General features: G+C 33.2%; 1 protein-coding gene across 1 annotated transcript in view; it reads left to right on the forward strand.

The window, feature by feature from the left end:
- Window positions 1–22643, forward strand: part of LOC149550841 (uncharacterized) — a 60432-nt gene extending 37789 nt beyond the window's left edge. Inside the window, exons 3-6 of the mRNA XM_089786419.1 lie at window positions 14590–14780; window positions 14905–15926; window positions 22048–22095; window positions 22191–22643. Coding sequence (XP_089642545.1) covers window positions 14590–14780; window positions 14905–15926; window positions 22048–22089 — 1255 coding nt within the window. The 3' untranslated portion in view covers window positions 22090–22095; window positions 22191–22643. The remainder of the gene's footprint in view (window positions 1–14589; window positions 14781–14904; window positions 15927–22047; window positions 22096–22190) is intronic.
- The last annotated feature ends 562 nt before the right edge of the window (window positions 22644–23205 follow it).

Consider the following 23205-nt stretch of genomic DNA (forward strand, 5'->3'; position numbering starts at 1 on the left):
AACCTTGTCCAGGCTCCACGTATTGCAGTACATCATTGGGATCCTACCTCCATTCTTCCTTCACACATTGGCACACTACCCTCCTTTAACCTCATTGAATTCAAGTCCTTGTGCACAAAACAAGGATGATATATCTATATTGGAATTGGATTTGTAATTTGTAATCAGAAATTTGATGCCCAACAAGCCTCATAACATGATCAAGAAAAATGAGTAAGCTGTTGTGAAAACATATGCTTCAAAGGCTATGGAAACCCTACCCTAGAGGGCCATGTATTGTTTGGAAGCTTTGAAACAAAAGTTGGCCTCCAACTTTGCAAACCTTCACCTACAACTCAATGAAATAAATTGATCTTTGATTGTCACCACAAGAAAACCCTTTTTTCACGCAGAGCGAGTAATTACTTATTGTCCTCTTTATCTTGACAAATCTTTGCCATCATTCTTTTGCATTAATTTCCTGTCACCTGAACACAAAAAACATTGTCCTTTGTTGATGGCATTTCAAAAACATACCACTTCGATGCATCATTAATCTACATCACCACTCGTCATATCTGTTACCACATCATTTCCTACTAGGGTGTACCATCATTGCCACCACACTTCATCAAGGGGTCAAGTTGACTGCCACCTTGGAGAGGGAGTCCGCCAAGGAATTGCCTAACATTAGTTTCTTCTGTAAAATAGAAATTATTTTATGAACCTTATACATATGCAATTTGTCAAGAGCAATGACGTTAAAAATAAGATGCGAATCTCCTTCCAAATGCAATCTTTCCACCCAAATTGTATTTTCCATTTTTACATCGAGTAAAGCTGCCTGGGCCTTTGCTTCATTGTTGTATTGTCCTCTAATGTTTTAACTTTGATGCCAAAATGTTACCCATAGAGTCTCTAGTTACACATCCAACCCCAAAGGACCCAATTTTCCTTTTGTAGCTTCATTAAAGTTGACTTTGACCCATCCTTCATTTGGTGCTTCCCATGTCACTTCATCTCCCTTTTTGACAAGATCAACACTTGGAGAGCCCATTAGTGGGCTTGAAACTCTAAAAAAGAAAATAAATTGAATTAACAATACACCAATTATATAGTTTACATATACTATAAAAAGCATAACGAAAAAGTAGTGTCATCTACTTAAAGAAGACGTCTAAAAATAGAACAAATTAAGACAATTTAAAAATAACGCCTAAACAACCATTTACTAGGATTAAAAAATAATGGGCTAAAAGTAGTTAGAATCTAGGATACAAAAAAGTAGTCTAATACCCCTTAACGAGAATTCTATCAACTATCTTGTAGAAGACTATGCATGTCTTGTGGTCATAAACTCTTCAAAACATTCTGCTGCTGCTCAGACCCTCCCTAGATCTGCAAAATGTCAATGAAAATAAGTAGCGAAAATTCGTCCAAAAAAATAGAGAAGGGTGGCCCCTTGTTCAAAATATTTAACAACAAGAAACAAGAAAGAGAGAGCTTGCCTCTGAGATGAGTCTTCAACTAACTTTCCTAGAATTTGCACAACTTCTGACCAAAAATCATCACAAAACGTCCAACCTGGTGTTGGACAACAAAACTGTGCTTCCCTGTAAACAAAGACACATTGAGAACAACTAGCATGATTTTGAGCGAAAATTGGCAAACCCTCCAAACTATTGTAGAAACTCAAATATTTTTTGAGGAAAAATTATCAAAGCCCTCCTTAAATTTTGTAAGGATGAAAACTAAGTAATCCACAATAATTTTTTAATGGGAGAAAATTATAAAACCACTTGAAAATTCACAACTTGAAAACTAATTTTTTAATTTGTGAAGGTATTTGTTCGTGAATGAAAGCCACAACGATTTTGTTAAAATCAACCATAAAACATAACAAATAGAGTGGAAAATCCTAGAAAATAGAACAAAAAAACATAGAAAAAAGCTAATTGTGATTTCCAGTTGGAAAACACAAACATGAAATTTACAATAACCCCTAGCTCGGGTTTGTAGCAGATTGTAAAGATAATGATTAACTTCAATGCTCGATTTTTTTTTTTATAAACTTAGGCTCCCCCATGAGGTAGTCATACCTAGATCGACACTTGCTCTAGTACCATGAAACCTAAAAAAACACAATACATTATATCAACAATACACCAAATTTAAAGAGTTTATAGACACCATAAAAACCATTAACCAAAAAGCAAAGTTGTTTAAATAAAGATGACGTCTAAAAAAGAATAGATTAAGACAATTCAAAATTAGAGCATAAATGACCATTAACTAAGATTCAAAAATAATAGGCTAAAAATAGCTAGAATCTAGAAAACTAAAAATAGTCTAATAGTGTGTATAATTGTGCATTGTCCAAATCCTCCGAAGTCTAGAATTAAGAAAAAGCTGAAAGGAAACTTACTTGGATTCAAGGATGCAACAATCACATAAACCAACTCAGTAATAAGGTGTTCAATTCTAAGACATAGTAATTCAGCTCTCCCTTGGAAAATTTTGCAATTGCGTTCTTCGCATATCTCCCAAATAATTGATGAAGGGCATATCTGTATCGTCCTAAAAAGTAAGCACTTCATTTGTGTTTATTTTGGGACCATTTTTAGCCTACTTTAGTTTGTTCTTATGGTAGGTCCTCATATTGTTGTTAAATGCATACATAATTTAAATTAAGCTCCTCATTGTGTGAACTCAAGGTTGGCTCTAATTTCTACTCTAAATTTCTCATTTATCCATCCGTACACAATTCATTTCCCACCTAGGTCCTTTTCATATATTTTCAGATTTCAGGATTTGCGTTGATTTCTCACATAACTAAACTCTTCACACTTAGCAAAACTTGAAATCACTTTGAAATTAGCCTCTCAAGGACTAGGCCGAAGTCAACATCACCCTGGACTAGGGTGAAATCGACCTTGTCCTAGGGTATTGATTTTTGGTGGCTCTAGGCTTAATGTTTTACTCTTTGGGTGTTTAATCCAGGCCATCTTCGTGAATTTTGAGCCCCAAAATGTGTATAAAAGGAGGCTTCTTCCTCTTATTTCACAATCCACAATCTACATGCACACCTACAAGCAAATTATTGTGCACTCTAGATATTCAAGCATTCGTTCAAGCATTTAAGTCTACCAAAGCATTTCATTTTAATTTATGCATTCAAAACATTTTCTTTCATAGATCTTACTCTTTTACCTAGTGGGATATCAAGCAAAGGAGTTTGCAATCAAGGAGGGAGATCTACAATCATCAAATCAACATTTGTGGTGAATCACAACATCTACTACATGATGATCTTATCTTACATGATTTCTTTTTGGTTTTTGTGTTGAGTCAAAGCTATTGCATCAACATTCTAAATCACATTCAAGTACAATTGCATCTACATGTGTTTGATCAAGTTTAATTCCTATATAGGTGCAAGCCCCTCTCCACAATTTGCCCTTCTTTCTTGTGTGCAGGAACAAGTGGCAAAGTTGCAGTTTTGAATTTTCGTAATTTTGGAAGTAGGGATTGATGCTTCACAAAATACAACAATTTTAATGCTTTCAAGAGCACTGAATTGAATCCTTAGTCAACATTGTTGTGAGGATTTGTGAATCACAAAGATGAGAATTTCAGGTCGTAGGGTTACAAATCTGGAGTTGTTTTGAATTCTGATAGTCAAATTCAGATCTGAAGCTCACATGTGCTCGATTAGCCTGTAATGCCTCTTCTACAATAGTCAAGAGGACAAGAGAAGAGAGAAGGTCAAGGCATGGTCCTGCAACAGGAAGAAGACCGTCCTTGTTCTTTGATCCTCAACAGTGGTATAGTTAGAAACACCTCCCAACCACATGAAACTTGTAGGCCCATCCTGTTGTGCTCATGGAGATAATGACCCCACCATGGTCACAAAAGACACGAACCACCAAAATGCTTATACACATGCCAAATAGTGCAAGGCACACAATACCAAGATCATGAATGCAATGTAGTGCTTCAAGTCACTACTGAAACCATTCTATAAGATATTATGTAAGGACACTAGTGGAGTGTAGTCACTTGGCTTGTACTATCCCAAGCTACATAGTGGTATGGTAACTCAAGTCTCTCAGGAGGCCTCATACCATGCCCTCGCACTAGCTTGCACAAGAGATTGGCAACTGTACATATACCACACTCTTGCGTTAGCACTCTCAAAATGCTTGATGACTGTACAATTTTCCTTTTTATCTTGCATTAAGTTTTATTATCCCATGTGTTTAATTGGTTATCATTTATTTAAACATCTTCACATTACCTTTTTGGCCACTTCTGGGTCGGGGTACCCGTGAAAAGCCACTCCACATGTCTACTTGTACATACCCTTTCTCTCCATACGACAAGTGCCACAAGGCAATGCAAATTTCTAACCCAACCCTCAAATGAACAGATACTCAACTGGCCTATATCTAGGAGTTCAGGTCTCATTGTCCCGCCTTAGGCATGCTCACGTACACATGGGTGGGAACAATCAACACCGTGTAGAACAACAATATACAATATGCGTGGGGATAGATTTGGGAAATGCAATCAAATGACACAAGTATAAAATACACTACTAGACACTTTGTCGGGAGTACGATTGCGCCTACGAATCCGAAAGACACCAAGTGAAGAACATGAGATGAATGAAACACGGAGGACAATCTATTTCCACCATCTTGATTGACACCACATAAACCCAACTCAAATCTGGGCGACATGCAAAATGAGGCATAGGAAAAATGTTCCAAAATCAAACATTATGATATTTGATGAAATTGAAAATGCACTTCAAAAATATACTCAAACTCCCAAAAATTCAATAAAAATCCCATTCCAGGCATTCACGCACAATCCAACAGCATAAGTAGTTGACAATTAACATTTTAATTACAAAACTCACAAAATTACTCATACCTGCCCAACTGGGTTATAGAATTGCTTGAAAACAAAGGGGAACACTAGTTCTCAACCTCCAAATACTTAGCAAAAAAAAAAGCGTTAAAATGAAGCAAAACAAAAGAGATGAGAGTGCTCTACCTCACTCTAAAAGTTTGAAATTGGGAATGAAGAGAAACAATTGGAGAGAGCTCCAAATGAGATGAAAACCACAACTAAGATGGATAATCCCACTACAAATCTAACGAGCCTATCCTCGCAATGATCCAACAAGCCAATCCCCCACAACGATCAAAACTCTAAAATCTCCAAAGAGGGTTTTTTGAGTAAAAACACAATTACTTCAAATTAACAAAAGAGAAGTGTGTGCAAAAACTTATTTTTATTAAAGTGACCTATTAATTAGAATATTAAATCACTAAATAGACTAATTGGTCTTGTTCCCAAATTAAATAAAACAATTCTAGAGATTTGGAATTCAACCATGGCAAATTAGCCAGTAATTAAATAGATTAAAATAAAATTTAAGTGATTAAAATTTCCCAACATATAATTAAGTCAACATTTTAATTAATATTTTCCACAACTTTGAAACCCTAAATGCACATAACACTCCCTATTCTAGTCACATAATGCATTATGAATCCAGATTTACCAAAATAACCGAAGGTTTAATAATAATAACAATAATATAGATACATTGCCCATATAGGGATGACATTGGTTCAGTATGAAAGGTCAAAGTCACTATCTCCTAGTGCCACCTTCGGGGATATAGGTGCACACTCAAATCTTGTAATTAGGATGAATGTACCTTGTACTTGTTTAGTAAATGAGCAAACATCAAGTAGAAATGCTCAACATATAAATAATCGAAGCACTACCGAACACATAGTTATGTCGAAGAAGAATGAGATATTGTGTAGATCTTGCAAGCAAGTGACTACGACTCTGTTCCCACTTTGTACTAGCACCAACAAGCAATGACACATAGAAGTAGTGTAGTACAACACACCAACATATAATTACATGCTAGAGTATTTAAATTAAGGCATTTAAATAATCATTTACAAACCATATGGGCATATATCTACTGAAATTACTAAACAGATATCCACAGCATAAAAGTAAACCAGCAATGAATCCAATAATATCCATTTGATAAAATTTTAAATCATAATCCAAGTCCAGATACAAAATGAAATGGGAATCATCATAAAGCATCATGTCACATCACTAGCATCATCATGTAGATTTGTTCAAACTGAATAGCAACATCATCTAGCATCTAACAGCTATGATACTAGTAATCGTAATAATGTTAGTCATCGAAGCATCTCATCATGCAAATAATCCAGTAAGAATAAACAAAGTATTTCTTAGGTTAAAATAGTCATGGAACAAAATGCAAACACGAGAGGCACTACATAGCCCTCAAGGTAGGTACAACATTCTTATTTCTCTTTGGCATTTACTTTGATACATTAAAGCTGACATCCTATGGCCGCAGATAATCAGGGCACCTCATCATGTCCTTCCTATCTCAACCCCCATGGTGGTTGAGCCCATGAGAGTTATGTGCTATGTGTGTATTTCTATCTTAACCCTAAAAATGGATAGACTATATGTATTATGGTTATATTATCATCTAATTTGGTTGCAAGTTCCATGACCAAATTATCTCATCTTATTCCTAGTTTAGGGTTATATCTCTAACTATATTGCATTCCTTGTTTCATTTGAATTTTATGAATTTAGGGAAAAGTATAAGTTGACCCCAAAAGGGGACATTGCAATAATATATAGATTTGTGAAGCAAATGAAGTCTTGGAAGCTTGCCAATCAATTGACTCAACTCAATTTAAAAATGCGAGTAAACATCACATACATGCAAGATTCAAGAAGATGATAAGATTTACTTGGGAGGAACCAACATGCTGGAGAAAAATCCAGCAAAATGTGAGATACAAATTGTTTAACATCAACTTTGACATAATTATAGTCCTATGTCATTGAGCACAAAACCTGTCCAAATCTTGAAGAATTTAATTCCTAAAATCTTTGAAGCAACTCATTTACAAGTCAGATTAGACATTCACAATCTATTCACTAGGAACTGTGAACTCTTGTGGGTTTTAATCCATTTTGCTTAATGAACTCAAAATCTGTCCAAATCTCAAAAAATTCAATTCCTAAAATCTTTGAAGCAACTCTTTTACAAGTCAGATGAGACATTCACCATCTATGCACTAGGAACTGTGAACTTTTGTTTGTTTTAACCCATTTCGCTTAATGAACTACTTCTAATTTGTTCTCCATTGATGTTTATGTCATTTACAATGGCATATGTATGCTTCACAAGCTCACATAGAATTCTAAAAGTTGCCAGGTGTCAAGAAACAATATAGTCTGGAAGTCTGGGAATTTTTCTTGTCACAAAGAGAGACTGCCTCTTTCTTACAGGGGTCACTTTCAAAACTGCCTCTTTTCGTTAAGGGTTGCTTCCAAAACCACAATTTTGTGATAATTTTTGCCTTTCGACTTCCAGAAGCTACTAGTGTTGCATACATACTTGAAACAATGTGGGGTTTTTTGAATTTATGTTTTTTAAGAAGATCCCAAATATGCAAGACTATTCTGACTTTAGTGCTATGAAAGGGCCTATTTTAAGCCTGCGACAAAGGTGTCCTCTGAGCTATGATCACTTTACCATGGAGTTTAAAACTGTTAGAATTGGTAATCTTTCCTTGGTTGTATTTATTAAATGGGATAAACCAAGGTATCCCTTATGTTGTTTGTCCTCTAGTCCACATGTGAGGACAAGTCTATTTTGTAATTCCTTTATTAAGGAAAATAGTTATTCCTCCTTAAGAGGATTATGACACTTGTTATGCACACACTTATGAATGTGGCAATCATTCACTTGGGAGTTACAAATAACTCCTCTTCTCATCTCTTTATAAGAGATGCTTCTCTCTCATTCACAACACACAATCACTATGTAGTTCTTGTAATGAGCCAGTGGCTCCATTTTCTCTCTTCTCTCTCCTTCTTTCATTCTTTAGGCATTTGCCTCATTCATATTATTCACAAGGGGTTTTCTTTGCTTTCCCCTTTCAAATCTTTGTCTCCTCTTGTTGATTCATTGGTGGTTGTTCATTCTTTCACTCTCTCTTGGATCTGAGTTTATGGTAACTATTTTCACAAACTCTCTTGGATTAATTGTTAATTCTTTTATTTTAGTTCATTTCAATGTTATTATTTCTAACATGGTATCAGAACATTTAATCCTTGTTTTGAGTTTTAATGTGATGAAGGTTATCATTCATTAGAAGTGCATCGTATTGAATAATCTCTACCTTGGTATCTCTATTAAAAAAAAATTATTAAATTTTTTTTTGCTCTTGTTTTAACAAGTAGCATTTATTAATTTGAGTTTAATAGTATTTGTTATTTTTTTTTAGTTTTATATATATATAAAAGAAATTAAAGAAATAATAAATTTGGATTTTAAATATTAAAAATTTAATAAAAAATAATAATAATATAGTTTGTTAGAGCAAATTTTTGATTTTAAATATTAAAAAAAAAAAACAAAAAAAGGAAAGTTCTAAAAAAATTATTTTAGAATTGGTTCAAAATTTATAAAAAAAAAAAAAAGTAAAATATCTTTATGAGATTTTTTAAATATTTAGAAACTCTATTTTTTCCCAAATCTGAACTTACTTTTTTGGATTTACTCTCATTTTTTTTAGCATCTTTCCTGTAGTCTTTTGTTTATTTCTTTTTTGTATTTGGCTATTTACTTTGTTAGTATTCCTTCTTTACATTCATCTTTGGATTTGATTTGAGTTTTGATTTTGGATCTGCATGAAGATCTTATGTTTTTGAATTGGTTGTGCAATCTATAGCAGACTAGGCATTCTTCATTATTAATTTTTTATGTGGATTCCAATGCTTCTGGTGTGCATTTTTTTTGCTATGTGGTCAGCAGAACCACTTCTTTTTTCCTTATGCTTTGTTTTTCTTTTTTCTCTTTTCTAGACCCCATTCTATATGGGCCTTCATCATTTTTTCCTCAGAGGCTTGACATGCAAAATTCCTTGGTTAAAATATCCCATTTTGGGACTTCATCAATATTTTTGCATGCTTTTCCTCATTCTTAATTGCCTTTGCAAATATCCTTCTTCTCCATACTTTCTCACTACTTCTTAATACATTGACCATTTGAAATAGACATTTTGCAGGTTTTCCACCCAATCCTAACACTATTCTATCCAGATTTGGCTTACAAAGACACCTTAGTCTTTGGGTGTGTGTGAATCAGTATGTCCTATGGAAGCCTGTGGAATGCTGCTACCCCAAAATCACCATTGTGCAATACTTCTCTCCATGTATTACCCCAAATACCTTGTCTTATTGCTGAATATTATTCTAAATCCCTTTGCGTTAGCTTTCCCATGTGCAAGCAAAGATGCAGGGTTGGCTATGTCAGCCAAGCGTGAGGGATCCATTTTTTTTCCGTCTATGGTGAAACCCTCGCCTGAAAAGAGGGTCAAGAGCATACTTGCCTGTCTGAAGGTGTTAGATCCAAGATGTGCAGGTCTGAATCCGGCCCTACCAAGTCGCATTCCTCACTCTTTATTGCATTATTAAGTTTTGAGTTTTTATTAGTAAAGTATTTTGCATAGTTGTTTTAAGTTTTTTTATTCATCATTAATCATACCAAGGTTTAATATTTGAATTTAATAAAGTCTTTGGTTTATCATTTATGAAACCTACATTTTTTTTTAATAATTAATTCATTTCTAAGTATTTTAGAATGGTTATATAAATTATATTTTTTCAAAGATAATTCTTTTTTGTGCTCATAAAGTTTAATATAGCTATATTTTTGTTTATCCTTTTTAAGCCAACTTTAATCCAAAGTTTTTTATTAATAAACCTTGAGCAATTCTTTTATTAATCAAGTTGTAGTATTAATCTTATATTTTATTTTCTTTTATTAATTTTTTCAAATGGTCATATTGTAGGTTATAAAACTAATTTATAACCTCTATACGGCTTTTGATCACATTTAAAGCTCCAATTTATAAGTTTGGTTATCTAATGTAGTTTAATTTTTTTAAAGTTATAAATTATTACGTTGTGAAATTCATTTATAACTTGTACATTTGACTTTAATAATTATAATTTGTATTAGTTAGATACATCTGAAAAATCTATTTTTAACCTTTTATTTTAAGGGTATTTGCAGATTCTTTAGTAACGTTTGAACAAAACATTGGCAGATATAGTTTCTATATTTGCAGAAGAATTATTCCTCTAACGTTTTTTTGCAGGTCTGCATCATTATTCACCTGCTACAACATTTATTCTAAGATATTCTCTGACAACTTTTTATAACTCTTGATTATTATTTTGAGAATATTATTCTAAGTCTTCCATTTGTAGCATTACATGATAAAGAGAAATCATTGCTAAAAAAAAAAGGGTTGTTGCTAATTAGCCACGTTATCTATTCATGTAAGATGCTTTTTCGGCTTTTATCATTCTGAAAATTCAGTTTTTTTTTACAAAAAAGCACTCTATTTTGGCAATCATTTGTAATAATTGTGATTAGATTCTGTTATCTAAAAGTACTATTTAAGAAGATTTTGTCTTTATTCAAAATGTTCATTCTACTTGATCTATATATATATATATATATATTTAAGGATCCTTCCAATATTGTGACTTATCATATATTTATTTAAGTATATATGGGTGCACACATATATACCCAGATAAATATATAATTTTATGACTATAATAATTCAGAAATTGATTTATACCTTCACAAAATGAATTAAGTACTCATGGTTACCCTCAATGGAGTTTTATACCTGATATACATATTTTGTTTATTTTGATCATCCTTGGATCTCTGCATTTTGAAAATAAAGTTTAATTCATTTTGAGTGGATTATGAGTTATCTTACACATTTGCCTTCAACCTTATTGCGATATTTTGATGTGCACATAGTTGCACTATTATGCGTTTATAGCATCATTCTATGCCCATGTTGGCACTTTATGGTTTTATACCATTGATATACATGATTTATATGATATTTTGTTTTGAGTTGCATAGGTAGCCAATTTTTTCAAGGATAACTATGTAGGTCCCCTCAGTATAACTGATACATAGTTTCCTTATCTGGCCCATGGAGTATACCTCCATCCTATATTGGTGTGCACTCATTTTATATGGAGTTTCCCTCCATTTGATCCTATCTGTTCCACTTTGATAGGATAATTTCTTTATGGAGTTTCCCTCCATTTGGTTCTATTGGCTCCACTTTGAAAGATTAATATTTATATGGAGTTTCCCTCCATTTGATTCTATATGCTTTACTTTGAAAGGTTGATATTTATGGAGTTTCTCTCCATGTTGTTCCATTTTGTTCCTCAATGCGAGGATGATATTTTATGGGGATTTCCCATTTCAATCTCTTTATCTCCATGGTGTATGCTCCTAGTTTTGATTTAGTCATGGTATGACTTCTTACACTTTGCTCATTTTTGAGTGTATAGGTGACGAGGCTACCATATCTTGGAGCACTCCAATATTGGAGACTCTACTTGAGAAACTTGTTTTGACCCATGATGTTTCTTTTCGTGGCAATGAAGTTGCTTGTCCATGATGGATTTCCAATTTGAAGGCAATATGTTGTTACACCCTCATAATCCATTCGTTTGAGTATCCTAACAAATCATGATAATACTAATTTGATCAGCATGTCTCTCTTTTTACTTTATTTCCATATATTAATGTGATAATGATCTGCATACTTTATTGCTTAGATCATGAGTCATGCATGTTATGGATTGATCACCCATTAACTTGCAGTGGGATGATTCATTAAGTGGACTATCTATATCCACGTGATTGATGCAATGTTGATGCACGTATCATTAGTTGGCCTTGTCTGTGGTCATCAGTACATTAGTATAATATCCCGTTCATGAGAATTTTGATCAAACTTTTTTGATAATATTTTGAGCATATACTTCATTTTTTATATCAGGTTATCTCCATTGCTTTTTGATAACATAATTGTATTTTCCTCATTGTTTCTCTATGAGAGTTTTATTATCCTTATTCAAAGGATTTCTAATTTGCATATAAAATGAAATACTTCTTGTGGATAGTTGTCTTGTTTCTTGTGTCTAAGTTTTTCAGGTAATCCATCCAGCACATACAAGATTTGGTGTACTTTAATGACCTATCCACTTCTCTCTTGGCTCTACGAAGATCTACATACACTCACAAGAGACCTTTTGCATTATTGAAGATCAAGATTGCTGCTATTTAGAATTTTACCCTTTGATGTAATTTCCCCAAGTAAAGATTAAAGGGGGGTGTTAGAATTGGTAATCTTTCCTTGGTTGTATTTATTAAATGGGATAAACCAAGGTATCCCTTATGTTGTTTGTCCTCTAGTCCACATGTGAGGACAAGTCTATTTTGTAATTCCTTTATTAAGGAAAATAGTTATTCCTCCTTAAGAGGATTATGACACTTGTTATGCACACACTTACGAATGTGGCAATCATTCACTTGGGAGTTACAAATAACTCCTCTTCTCATCTCTTTATAAGAGATGCTTCTCTCTCATTCACAACACACAATCACTATGTAGTTCTTGTAATGAGCCAGTGGCTCTATTTTCTCTCTTCTCTCTCCTTCTTTCATTCTTTAGGCATTTGCCTCATTCATATTATTCACAAGGGGTTTTCTTTGCTTTCCCCTTTCAAATCTTTGTCTTCTCTTGTTGATTCATTGGTGGTTGTTCATTCTTTCACTCTCTTTTGGATCTGAGTTTATGGTAACTATTTTCACAAACTCTCTTGGATTAATTGTTAATTCTTTTATTTTAGTTCATTTCAATGTTATTATTTCTAACAAAAACAATACTGGATCCATTAATGGATCATGCTTCCCATACAGGCTTTTGATCCTGCAAAGCTATAGAGATTTATAACAAGAGGTATTCTCCTCTCCAAAGATAACATGGTTGCTACCTCATCTCGCACCATTACAACCAAGACCTAGAAAATCTTTCTCCAAAAATATGGAGTTGCAAATGCCAGAGCTTGAACTTTAGGAAGCAACCATGTTAACTTTTAACTGTAGCATCTGCTTCTGGATTAGATTTTGTGAATTTTTTTTTCCATCAACATTTCAGACCACACTCCGTGATCCATCATGATGATGTTAGAGAGCATCAGGAGATTGAATCATTTTATAGAAACTGGTTGCAAGACTGTTTATTTTTTTTTCCCTTTATGCCATTATTAAGCCTGTATTTTGGCGGTGTAGCAAATTCATATGAATCTAGATAAGTTGTTCAATGCTACAGCCCTAATGGACTCAAAATAATTGCTCACAGATGCCTTCACACTGCACAACAAAGCAGTTGATGTGATTTCCTTTGAGGATAACCATTTCTCTGTAGATGGCATCCTTGATTATTTTTAACGTTCTTGTCTAGTGCATTTAAATTAGGTGAGCCAGCTTTACCTACTGAAAAAGAAAAGTTCAAATTGCTAAATGGTAGCCTTGGCCTTTTTATCCAAAGATATCAGAGATTCCATTTGTAAAAGTGCTGTCCAACCAGTACCAATTAACGATTTCTTAAACAATGCTCTCCCTGGTGACTGTGCAGTGAGGAACATTGTTGTCTTCTTTACCCTTGCAAGCCTTTCCACTTCTGTTCTGCCTCATTTGCAACCACAGTACCTCTGTGTTCCATTTCTTGACCATGTAAAAACAAGAACAGGATACAAACTTACAAACACACCCACAAATAAGTACAATCACCCACTTTTTCATTTATCACACATAAGAACTAGATGACAGATGGAAAATATCACCAAGGATTCCAAACACAAAAATGATTGAATCAGTGAAGTGTGCAGTTCAGCACGAAGATAATAGTGAGCTAAGCAGAAAATGAAATGATTCCTTAAAATTTGTACCACCTATTACATCCATTTGATGGGCCATGAATTCTCAAGATTCTCATGCAGTAAGATGATTTGTCTCACTATTATATGTAATTGATTAGTTTTGAAAATCAATCATAAATTCTACAGTTGTAATCAAAATAATGTTGTTCACTGGGGTGCCTTGAGAAGAGTTGGTGTCTACGTTGTTACATTATCTTACATTCATATATAATTTTCTTGGTTTTCCTGAATGATTAATTATATTGATCTTCCAGTATGCAATTTTCTATATTTGGGATAAAGTTGGCCATTCCTTCTGCTTCATTAATAAGAAGTGTGATATTCCACTGCTTACCGCGTCCTGACTTCATGGCATTGATTATAATTTGAGTCATTCTCTACCATCAGGTCATGTAGTTCTCTGGCACATATTAACAAAGGTCCACTACAAGTTCCCAGACCTTGGATTTAATTTTTGATGAAATGCTCCAAGTGTTTGGCATCCTCCAGCACTAGGAAATTATTTAGAATAAAGATTCAGTTTTATATGAGTTGATTGTATTAGATGATTGAGTCCGTGCATTTCTTTATCCTGATTTATATTATATTTTATAGTTTATGTGAGTAGTTTTAATTTACTTTTGTGTTTTTATGGTTAGTGATATTTTAATCTTGGGTTTGAATGATTTTTTTCAGTGCAAGCTCAAGAAAAGAGAAATCAGCAGAAAGGAAGGTGAATAGGGAGACTACTTTGGGCAAAGCAAATGTGGATGTACACACGAGTGAGGAAAATAGCAAGAAAAAGGATCACAAGGTGAAATCTTGCATGAATTATAATGAACATGTGGCCAAACCATTGATCCAAACTCCAAATGGCTTCAGCAAAGGTATATTTTAAATCTTGATCATGCGAGAGATGCTTTTTTTGAACTGAAAGTCAGATAGCAGTAACTATCGATCAAATTCTGCTAGTAAGTATTTTGACAGGACCTATGTTTACTGTGAAAACAGCAAAGGCACGTGCTTCAGAAATAGATTTTCTGAGAAGCAAGAAGAGAAAAAGTTCTGTCTCTGAAGTTGTGAATGTTCTAAGTGGAGTTGAAGATCAGAAGATTACAGAAAAAGTTAATAAAAAATTGGAGCCAGCAATGATAACTCAGAAAAACAGTGTCAAACTTTCATTTGCTTCAAATGAATTGGAACAGGTATTTGACTTTGCTGAACCCTTATACAAATCAAGAAAATCCAAGAGGGTCAAGAATAAGGAGGCAACATCAGATGAATTGAATATGACTGATAATGACAGACAAAATGGTGGCAAAAAGAGCAAGAAAGTGACAGTAAGTGAGGAGGATGTACAACCAATGAAAAGGGATGCTTCACATACACAACGAAAAAAGGGAAAGACTGTAGACTTGATACAAGATTTAGAAAATCCAATAAATATTGAAATATTCAAGAAGGAGAAGAAGAAGAAGAAAGATAAGAAGACAAAATCCGATGCTACTAGTCTGGGAGATGATGGGGAACTTGGTGATACAGATATGGTAATAACACTGCCTCGCAGGAAGTCAGATGTAACAGATTCAAATAATGCAAAAAAGAGATCGAAGGTGGAAGGTTTGGAGGATCTCTCAGTGGAACCCAACACATCCCCAAATTTAAAAGTTACAAAGGAGAAGAGGAAGAAATTACCCCAAATGACACCAGCAGTCAATAAAAAGGAAAATAAGAAAGTAAAGAAGGTACAGGAAGAATTACAAGTAACATTCTCTCATACGACAAATGGTGGAACAAAAGGAGACAAGGAGATCTTATTCGAAGACACTAGTAACACACAAAACATCAGCATAGCACATCAGAATTTTGAAAGGAAGAGATCTTCAATAAGTGAATCATTAGAATTGAAAAATATCTCCACAGAGACCACATCTCAGAACAGAGGTAGGCCAGGAAAGAAGGATGGTGCTGTAGAGGCTAAAGAGCACATCTCACCAAAAACAAAGAAGGATAAACAGAAAAATATGGAAATGGTAAGATCAGAAAACCATACTTCTTGGGTTATTTCATCTATTTATAAAATTCTTAAACAAATGTTGTGTACAGATGTGAAAATTTGATTGATAAAATTTCCCAAATTATGTATTTGATTATAATTTTTTTTTATTGCAAAAGACGTACAATGGCAGCATGAGGTTTTAAATGTCCTTACATAAAATCCACTTTTTCTTCAAAGATAAGGATAAGAATGAATATAAAATAAAAATATGATAAATATAATAATTTAGTCTTCATATATATATTTTTGGCTTTTGCAGAAAGTTTAATAGAAATGCAGCACACAGTTTACCATTTTAAAATGTCCATATATAAAATCCACTTTGCTCAAGGAAGAGGATATGAATGAAGACCATTAAAAAAAGGCCTATTACATCGTCAAATATATGCTATTATCATATAGCTGCAACTATTACAAAGATACGCCTAATCAAATTTCCCCAACTAGAGACCAAGAACTTATAGAAGATCCACATAAAGAACAGGAGAACCTAGTACAAACCAATATAGTCAGGACCATAGGATCCATCTACATTTTTCAAAATAGCCACCATCTTCACTTGAAATTTGATTGCCCTTTTGCTTTGACAATGTTGAAGTGCTTCTGGTACAGGGAGGATTCCTCTTGCTGTAGTAGTTCTAGAACATTCAAAGCAGGATGATAAAAATGCTTTCATTTTGTTCATTTATTAGAACCCAATTTATATTTACTTCTTTAATTCATTCTAGTCCGATACATATAAGACATAAGCGCTGAAAAGGAATATATATCCTCATATACTTTTATGAAGGTTCTTAATAAAAAATTACTTCTCCTTTTACCACTTCCCACATATAAACATAATGGTTTTTTCCTTGTTTTAGGTTGACTTTTAGCGCTTTTCCATGGGCTATGTTTGCCTTTAATTCTAAATATGGTTTTCTTCCTATTTAATGATTGTCCTTTTAGAAAGTGTTTGCTCTATTGTATTGTAAGATAATATAATTTGTTTTCCACTTTGATGACATCATGGAATTATATCCCTCTAATATGTTTTTGGTGATGGATATTCACCCTTTTAAATTATTTTTCTTTTATGGTAATTTGCACCCTTTCGATTGCCATGTATATTGTCAGTTTTTTACATCTCCCAGTACTCCATGTCATCCTCCTATTTTTGGCGCTGTTTTTTCTCTGTACATTTTTCAGTGTTTGTGTATGATTATTTATACATTTATTTATATTTCCCATTTTTTCTTAAGGGACGTAAATGTATTCATCCCTATTTTTGTGCCTATTCAGATTATGATAATGGTATATTAAGATATAGGTAAGGTAGGACTTATAGTTACGAGTCTATAAATTGATATTTATTTATTAGTTTATACTTTTATTTAATTATTCAGTATTTATTTATTTAACTATTTAATCAAGATATATAAATTATTAATTATTCAATAATCAGTTAGTCATTTTATTCTTTAATCAATTACATAATTATTTCAAATAGAGATATTGATTATTATGGTTTAATATAGAATTTCATATTAGAGGGGATGTTACACCTATTAGGCCATTGAACCTTTTCTCCATGCATATGATAGTGTTGATTGACAGTGTTCATCAAAATGTATAGCCAGTCATTAGGAGTGAAGAAAGCTTTTCTATTTCTGCATTATCTACTGCACCATTCAAACCAGATTGAAATTTCTCCCGAATAAAGTATCTCCTCAAGATGACCTCCTCATCTCTTTTCAATCGAAGGATGCTACCCACAAACATTGATGAAACCTGAGACTTAATTCTGTGCCTTAATACTCCCTTGATAAAATCCTTACCCAGAATCTCCACAAGAGCTTCAATAACCTCATCCTCTTTCAAGATGATTTTCTTCAAGCTAACCACCTTTATTTCACCATTGAAAGTGGTCTGTTGTGCATAAACACTTAGTTGTAGCCACAACTTGATGACACACCACAGGTAGGAGAGACGAAGAACATTGGAATATTAATGAAAGAGATCTCATATGATTTCATAGTCCAGATAAAAAGAGCAGAAATGTCTGGGAGTACTTCCCACACCAAATAGAACAAATAACCATCATCACCTTTAGGAATTAATTAAGGTTTGTGGTGAAATCATTTTGCATTATGTCGTGGACCTTTGCACTGTATGGAGTTATCATCCACAATTTAGGTTTCCTCTTGATCTATACATTGATTCCTAAGGCAATAAACAACAATTTCTTTTCTAAATTTTGGATGGTTGGACAAGGGTACATTTATCCACCTGCAATCCCAGATTGAAGTCCTCTTAAGTAAGATAATGCCATTTTATATTTCTTCATAAATTTACTCTTTAGGCTGCAAATCATACATTTTTTCAGTTTTGGAAAGCTTGTCAAAACTCATTTGGGTCTGTTATTCTTATCCTGAGAGCGCTAGTCTCAATGGAGATTCCTAATTTTGATGGAAGTTGAGATGCATTAGAATGGCGACTTCAATTTAGAAGAGCTTGTGATCAAATTATACCATGAAAGTTATATCTTTATATACACTTGTATGCTGAAGCTAACAAATGATTTGTGCCATTGCAAAATAACTTTTATTCTTTGGATGAATTCAGAGTTCAAGCAAGTTCTCCTAGATAAGTAGGTGCCAAAAGAAATAATAGGAGAGTGAGGAGAGGGAGGAGGAAAAGAGGACGACGAAGGATAAAAGTACATGCACTTCAGTCCTAAAGATTCATTCCTTTAATTTTGTGGTTGTATAAAAAAAATTGAAGGTAATATTTTAGATAAACCCTAGTGGCTAGCAGCAAATACAATTAGTACATCAGCCCGAAATTCTCTGAGAAGTTACTAGTACAAATAAGAGCACATCAAATACAAATTACAATCAACAGCAGGTAAGGATATTCAACTTTGTGAGGATTTGAAGTTCTCTATCAAGATGCTCTATAGTGAAACTTTGATTTTTTTGAATATGGATGGGTTGGATATTTTTCTTGGTTATCCTTGTTTAGAATCTTTGAGAACAATTAACATCAATGTGCAAAAGAAGTTAACGAATCTTTGGTACAGGAGGAAAAAGTTACATTTCTATATAGTATATAATTAAGATGTAAGGAGAGTCAAGGTTAATAAAGTATTAGATTAATGTAATGCATCTTTAATGGTCATCTTAGTGAGTCTATAGTTTATAAATTAGTTTCTATAATTTGTCTTTAGTTCATGATTAATTTTTTTAGAAACATCGTTTTTGTAAATCTATTAAGGAGCTTTCATCTCCTTTGTTCACAACAACATCGATTTACCACAACATGGTATTAGATTGGGTCAATGTGATTTTATAAAATTTGGCAATTTTTTTAAGAAAAATTTGAGCCTCCTCTGATCTGAATTTTTTTCCCAGATATTTGTTTTATTTTTTATTTTTTGTTAAATAAAAATCGTGGGAGGTTTTTTGTGGTTCATTTTCGAAGATTTTTGGTAAAAACTGTAAGCCTAGTCGAGGATTTTGATTGCACGATTTCTTGGTTTGAGCAAGTATCTTTGATTTTGAAGGTTGCATTACTTGCATATTTATTGCATGTGCTTTTTGTGAGTTGCATGTTGCTGTTTATCATGCGAACTCTTGTGTTTTGTCACATGGAGGTTTCTTTGATGGACTTTCATAATTTCTTTGCTTAAAAATTTATGGTGGGTTTTTATAATTTTTTCCCTTGAATTTTGTTTTTGATGGGTGTTCATAAGTTTTTTTCCCTTAAAAAGAAATTCTGGTAGGTTTTAATAATTTTGCCCCTTGAATTTTATTTTATTGTGTTTATAATTTTTTAATAGTTTGCTCTTGTCAAGGAGGGCTCTCTGATTTCTAGAAAGTTTTTACCATTTTTTCTTTAAAAACAATGTCTTGATTTTGTGCTACTTATCTGTTTTGTTTTCCAATTATTTTCTCAAAAAAAATAGCAAGTTTTTACAGTTTGAATTGGGGCATCGTGCTCATCTGCAAAAGTTTGGAAGGTTTGCTGATTTTTCTTCAAATCGTGGCAGCTGTTCTCTGTGTGTCTCCGCCTAGAGGGAAGGACAAATATGTTATCCCACATCAGGTTGGACGTTTTTTGATGATTTCTAGTTTGAAGTTTTGTAGACTTTGGGAGTGTCAGTGGTAGACTCATCTTAGTGGCAGGCTCTTGTCTCTTGTTGCGGAGCCTTCTAAAGAAGGGGGCACCCTTCTCTACTCTTTTTGAATGAATTTTGGCTACTCTTGATCATTGACTTTTTGCAAATCCAAAGAGGGTCTCAAAAGTGGTAGTATGTTCTGAAGAATCTATGACCACAAGACATGTACACTCTTATGTAGGGTAGTTAGATGATGACCATTAAGGGAGGCTATGAGAATATTGTAATGTTTGTTTAATGGTCATCTTAGTTAGTCTTTACTTGATTAAGTAGTTTCTTTTTTTGTCTTTAGTTCATGATTGTTTCTTTTAGAAATGTCTTTGTAAATCTATATAAGGAGCTTTCATCTTTTCTGTTTAATACAACATCAATTTACTATAACAAACGTTGAAGAAGCTATTAAAAAATGCGCTAAAGATTCAAAGGACAAACTAGAGGAGAATACTATCAAGAAAAAATAGGAAACATTTGTTCCTTTTCCCCAGTCAACAAAGCCAACAATAAAGGGAGAAGAATCAAAGAAGTTTCTAGAAATAGAAAAGGGCGCAATATAGAGAGGCATCCACATCCTTGTGAGACAAATGATGGAGTGAACCATCATGATCACTACGAATATACATTGAAGCAAAGGAACAACTACAACAATTAGTGGCATCTACAAAGCAATACTAGTGTGATGAAGAATGTAATCAGATAGGTGTAGAAAAATGTGGATTGAGGATGCAATTTGGATGCCATCAAGTTAATCATTGTGAAGATCAACTAAGGATGTTTGGATGATTAATCATTAGAGTTTTATTTTGGTAAGGATTTGCAATAGTAAAACAGTCTGGCTTCTGTCATGTTTTGGGGATGAAACTTGTCACTTAGGGATGGATGTTATAACCTAGGGGAATGACATTATAGTGTATTAGGTGGAGGGAGATGCTTACATGTGTTGCACATGATTAATTTTATTAGGTGATGATGTGGACAACTTGTTTAATTAATCTTATTAGGTGATGACTAGGTCTATAACAAGGAAGTGGTTATCATTGTAAGGAGATCTGTTGAGTAATATATTGTGTTTGGAATCTCTTGTAAATATAGTGTTTGGAATCTCTTGTACATATAGTGTGGAGTCACGATTGGCTTCTTCTATTAGGAGTATTGTACAGTGTTAATTGTCTCAAGGGTGTATTCTATTTATGCATGTATTGGATATTTGGACATCTTGGTCCACAAACATTTGTTATGGTATGCGTGTTCTCTACTCTACATTACATTATTGCAATCATTTTGTGTGGATTTTATCATGACATTCTAGCGTTACTTGATTGGTGGCATCTCTCATTGCTTTCTTTGTGACGTGATGTTGCTTGTCCTTTGTTTCTTCTTCTGAGATATATTCATATACTTACACACCCTCACATACTGAATTGAACGCGTGTAGTTCAAAATTTATATTTTATATAGTGCTCAGTTCATAGTTTACAGAGTCGCACATGTATGATTGCTTGTTTTCAGCGTTGTTTTATTATGACACAAGTCACTCATTAGTGATTACTGTGTTCTACTAGAAGTATTTATGGTTCATGAATATCTTATTTGATTTTCAATTTTTGTTGCAGAGGACGGCAAATGCCTTTGGGAGAGTGAGAGTAAATGAGCTTAGTGTTTTTCTGAAATTGAATATTTGTAGATATGATTAAAATCATTAAATTCAATAACGAATGCAACTTTATAACTGGCTAAAGGTTTTATCTTTCAATTTTATAGTCTACAGTTTGTAGACATTGAAGCCTTTCAATCCATTTGATTTTTCAAAATGTATACAAATTTGGTGGTTTTTATTGTTAAAAAACTCTGGCAATATTTGTAGCATTTCCATGGAGTGCGGGTTTAACAGATGATCTTTAGCTGATATCCAGTATTTGATTATACAACTTTGTGGCAGGTTAAGTTTGTGGAACGCAAGCTTGGAGATAATTCCTATTGAGCCAAGGTAAATGCTGTGTATTTTCAGTAAGGAATGAGATCATAACTCAGGTTTTGTACAAATAATAACTTATTTCACATGGGCATTGAACGGGCCTGCAGGATGGTGCAGAAAATAGGTATGGCGCTAAGGCTCAGGAAGTTCTTGGGCAAGCTAGGGGAAAGTGAGTTATATTTATTTCATTAAGTTCTTCAATCTCAACAGTCACCAACATATATAATTTAACGTAAACCAAATGTAACATAATCTTCTAGTATATATTTCGACATTAGAAAACTAAGAAGTGAGGGAGTTACGCAGGAGGCACATTTGAAGGGTTTTCTAATTTATTAAAATTTAGATATTCGGACTCTGATGATTGGCAGTACATCAAAGAGTTCTATGGCTCAATGTTTGATTCAGTTGTGCAATTTTCCTTTTTGGTTATCATTTCCCAAAGCTTGCATTGGCCATGTTGACAGACTATGAAATGGAAAGAATAGTCATTCACACTTGTATATAATTTTTGAGAACTTGTATATAATATTTGAGGCATTAAAATGCTAGATTATTAATTTTGCATTTGAAATCTGCTTGAAATATTTTGAAGTAACCTGCATTGTATGTTTTTAATATGTTTTAGTAGGGATTGTCACATTATAGACTAGATCGTTTGGTGTAAAGGTCTGGTAAAGATTGTTCTCCCAATATTGGCTTTGGGTGGTAATATAGGGAGGGATGGACTAAAATATTCCTTGTAATTAAGTGTTTTTACCGTATTATGGAAATTTATAGTTCTAGTTTAGATTTAAAAACGTAAAAGAACTACATAACTAATATAACTTGTAAAACTTATTCCTTAAAAAGATAGAAAGTTAGGACACCAAAAATATAGAAAAATAAACAATACCTAATAAGATTATAATAGTAAAAATGAAATAAGAAACTTAAACGAAAAAAAATGCGATTGAATTGTGTCTAAACATTAGTCTTATAAAATAAGAAGTATGAAGAAAACAAACAAATAAGTAATAGAGTAGTGTAAGATATGTGATTTCCAAACATTATAGAGTGAGCAAAATGGGATGCCCCTAAAGACCGAAAATATTTATTTATTATTGTATCCTTTATAATACT

The sequence above is a fragment of the Cupressus sempervirens genome, chromosome 6 (assembly GCF_028749045.1).
Source record: "Cupressus sempervirens isolate cs-2001-9-10 chromosome 6, ASM2874904v1, whole genome shotgun sequence".
NCBI lineage: Eukaryota > Viridiplantae > Streptophyta > Pinopsida > Cupressales > Cupressaceae > Cupressus > Cupressus sempervirens.